Source organism: Cebus imitator, unplaced genomic scaffold (assembly GCF_001604975.1).
Source record: "Cebus imitator isolate Cc_AM_T3 unplaced genomic scaffold, Cebus_imitator-1.0 Scaffold263, whole genome shotgun sequence".
Taxonomy (NCBI): domain Eukaryota; kingdom Metazoa; phylum Chordata; class Mammalia; order Primates; family Cebidae; genus Cebus; species Cebus imitator.
The window spans coordinates 489249-492303 of NW_016107578.1; the positions used below are offsets into that span (position 1 = coordinate 489249).

Sequence of the window (3055 nt, forward strand, 5' to 3'; positions counted from 1 at the left end):
GGAGTTTCACTCTTGTTGCTCAGGCTAGAGTACAGTGGCGTGATCTCAGTGCACTGCAACCTCTGCCTCCCAGGTTCAAGCAATTCTCCTGCCTCAGCCTCCCAAGGAGCTGGGATTACAGGCATGAGCCACCATGCCCAGCTAATTTTTTATTTTTAGTAGAGATGGGGTTTCACCGTATTGGCCAGACTGGTCTCAAACTCCTGACCTTGTGATCTGCCCACGTCAGCCTCCCAAAGTGCTGGGATTACAGGCGTGAGCCACCATGCCTAGCGAGGTTCAGGCACCACATCTGTGTGTCAGCCTCTGCACATGTAGGCTTCTGGGCCCATGTAGCCATGACACCTGCTAGTGCATGTTTGTGTCACCTTTGCATCTGGATGCTCAGGCCCCCGTGTGGCCCTGTCACACCGGGCAGCATCTGTGATTGTTGTCCCTCACATGTGTGACTGGCTAGCCATCATGTGTCACCGTTGTGAGTGGTGGTGGCCATGGTTGGGTGTGTGCCGATCCAGCTCCTGATGGCTGTTTCTTATCTTAAAGTGTGTGTCACCTTGTCAGGGTGTCAAGTACAAGAGCAGAGATAGGCTGGGTGTGGTGGCTTATGCCTATAATCCTAGTATTTTGGGAGTCCAAGGTGGGAGAATCACTTGAGCCCAGGAATTCAAGAGCAGCCTGGGCAACATAGCAAGGCCTTGTAACTACTGAAAGTATAAAAATTAACCGGGCGCACCTGTAATCCCAGCTCCTCAGGAGGCTGAGGTAGGAGAATTGCTTAAGCTTGGGACGTCCAGGCTGAAGTGAGCTGAGATCACGCCACTGCACTCCAGCTTGGGCAACAGAGCAAGACCCTGTCTCAGAAAAAAAAAAAAAGAGAGCAGGTAGCCGGGCACGGTAGCTCACGCCTGTAATCCCAGCACTTTGGGAGGCTGAGGCAGGCGGATCATTGGAGGTCAGGAGTTTGAGAGTGGCTAACATGGTGAGACCCCCTCTCTACTAAAAATTAAAAAATTAGCTGGGCATGGTGGCAGGCGCCTGTAATCCCAGCTACTCGGGAGGCTGAGGCAAGAGAATCTCTTGAACCCAGGAGGCAGAGGTTGCAGTGAGCCGAGATTGCGCCATTGCACTCCAGCCTAGGTGACAGAGTGAGACTCTGTCTCAAAAAGAAGAGTGGCTGTGAGCCGAGATTGCGCCATTGCACTCCAGCCTGGGTGACAGAGTGAGACTCTGTCTCAAAAAGAGTGGCTGTGTCTGACAATTATCCTAGCTGTGTATGTGCCCTCTAAGCAGGTAATGAGTATCATTGTTCCTGGGTGTGGGTTCAGCAGTGGCCCCAGGTGGCCTGATGGTCCCTCTGGACCCCCCTCCAGGGAGCCATTTGTGCAGGCCAAACTGCGGCCCGAGGATGGCCTGTACCTTATTCACTGGAGCACCAGCCACCCCTATCGCCTGATCCTCACGGTGGCCCAGCGTAGCCAGGTAGGCCCAGGGCGGGGGTCCAGGGCTGGGGCTGGTCACGCTCCCATGCCTGGAGCCCTGTTCACTGCTTCCACCTCTGCCACCTCCTGCCAGGCACCAGATGGCACGCAGTGCTTGCAGCTCCGGAAGTTCCCCATTGAGCAGCAGGCTGGGGCCTTCATGCTGGAGGGCTGGGGCCGGTCCTTCTCTAGCGTTCGGGAACTTGGGGCTGCTTTGCGGGGCTGCTCACTGAAAGCGGGAGATGACTGCTTCTCTCTGCGTCGCTGTTGCCTGCCCCAACCGGGAGGTATGACGATGGGGGGACCTCTGGGTGGGGTGTGGCATCCCTTTCCCAGCCCAGCCCTCCATGACTTCACACCTGCCCCCAGAAACCTCCAACCTCATCATCATGCGGGGGGCTCTGGCCAGCACCAGGCCACTCAACCTCAGCCAGCTCAGCTTCCACCGGGTCGACCAGAAGGAGATCACCCAGGTGGGGGCAGGGAAGGGGCTGGGGCAAGGGCAGGGCCCCTGGGGATGTGGGTGCTGGGGGCCCTGAGAGATCAGCTGCCAACTGTTGCCACAACCGTGTTCTGTGCCACATGGTCCCGCAGCTGTCCCACTTGGGCCAGGGCACAAGGACCAATGTGTATGAGGGCCGCCTGCGAGTGGAGGGCAGTGGGGGCCCTGAGGAGGGCAAGATGGACGACGAGGTCCCCCTCAGGCCCAGCAGGGACTGTGGGCAGGAGCTGCGAGTGGTCCTCAAAGTGCTGGATCCTAGTCACCATGACATTGCCCTGGTGAGTGGCCAGGGCCAGGCCTGGGTGTGTCTGCGGAGGAGGTGGCCGGTTGGGATGGGAGGAATCAGCTTTGCACCCACCTGACCTGCTTGGTCCCCACAGGCCTTCTATGAGACAGCCAGCCTCATGAGCCAGGTCTCCCACGTGCACCTGGCCTTCGTGCATGGCATCTGTGTGCGCGGCCCTGAAAGTGAGTGGGTCCCGCCATACTCACCCTCCTCGGCAGGCCACCCCCCACTTATATCCACTCCCTGATCTGTACCCCAACCCTCGACCTATACCCCAAACGATGCCTATTTCTCAATTCTCACCTATACTCTGATCCCGGGCTACACCTTGACCTTCAACCTAGACCCCAACCCCTGACGATATTCTAGCCCATAACTTACATCCCAACACCTCGACCCTCATCTGCCCTCAGTCTCAACCCACTCCCTGATTCCCAACTATATTCCCATTTCCATCTATCTCCCAAACAACCTCTACAATCCAGCCTCCATCTGCCCCCGGCCCCATCAGCACGATGGCCCCAGCCAGACTCCAACACTGATGTGTCCTGATCCTCCCGGGCCTCAGCCTCTGCACATCTAACTCTGCCTAACCCCACCTCTTCCTTTCCTCTGCTGGTAGCTCAAAACTCCCAGTATAGGCTGGGTGCAGTGGCTCACACCTGTAATCTCAGCATTTTGGGAGGCTGAGGTGGGAGGATTGGTTAAACCCAGGAGTTTAAGACCAGCCTGGGTAACATGGCCAGACGCTGTTTTTTTTTTTTTTTTTTTTTTTTTTTTAAAGATGGG

At 56.9% G+C, this 3055-nt stretch overlaps 1 protein-coding gene across 1 annotated transcript in view; it reads left to right on the top strand.

Annotated features, from left to right (window-relative positions):
• Positions 1-3055, top strand: part of TYK2 (tyrosine kinase 2) — a 27374-nt gene that overhangs the window by 12286 nt on the left and 12033 nt on the right. The window contains exons 10-14 of the mRNA XM_037728384.1: positions 1371-1479; positions 1573-1765; positions 1848-1951; positions 2073-2258; positions 2361-2448. Coding sequence (XP_037584312.1) covers positions 1371-1479; positions 1573-1765; positions 1848-1951; positions 2073-2258; positions 2361-2448 — 680 coding nt within the window. The remainder of the gene's footprint in view (positions 1-1370; positions 1480-1572; positions 1766-1847; positions 1952-2072; positions 2259-2360; positions 2449-3055) is intronic.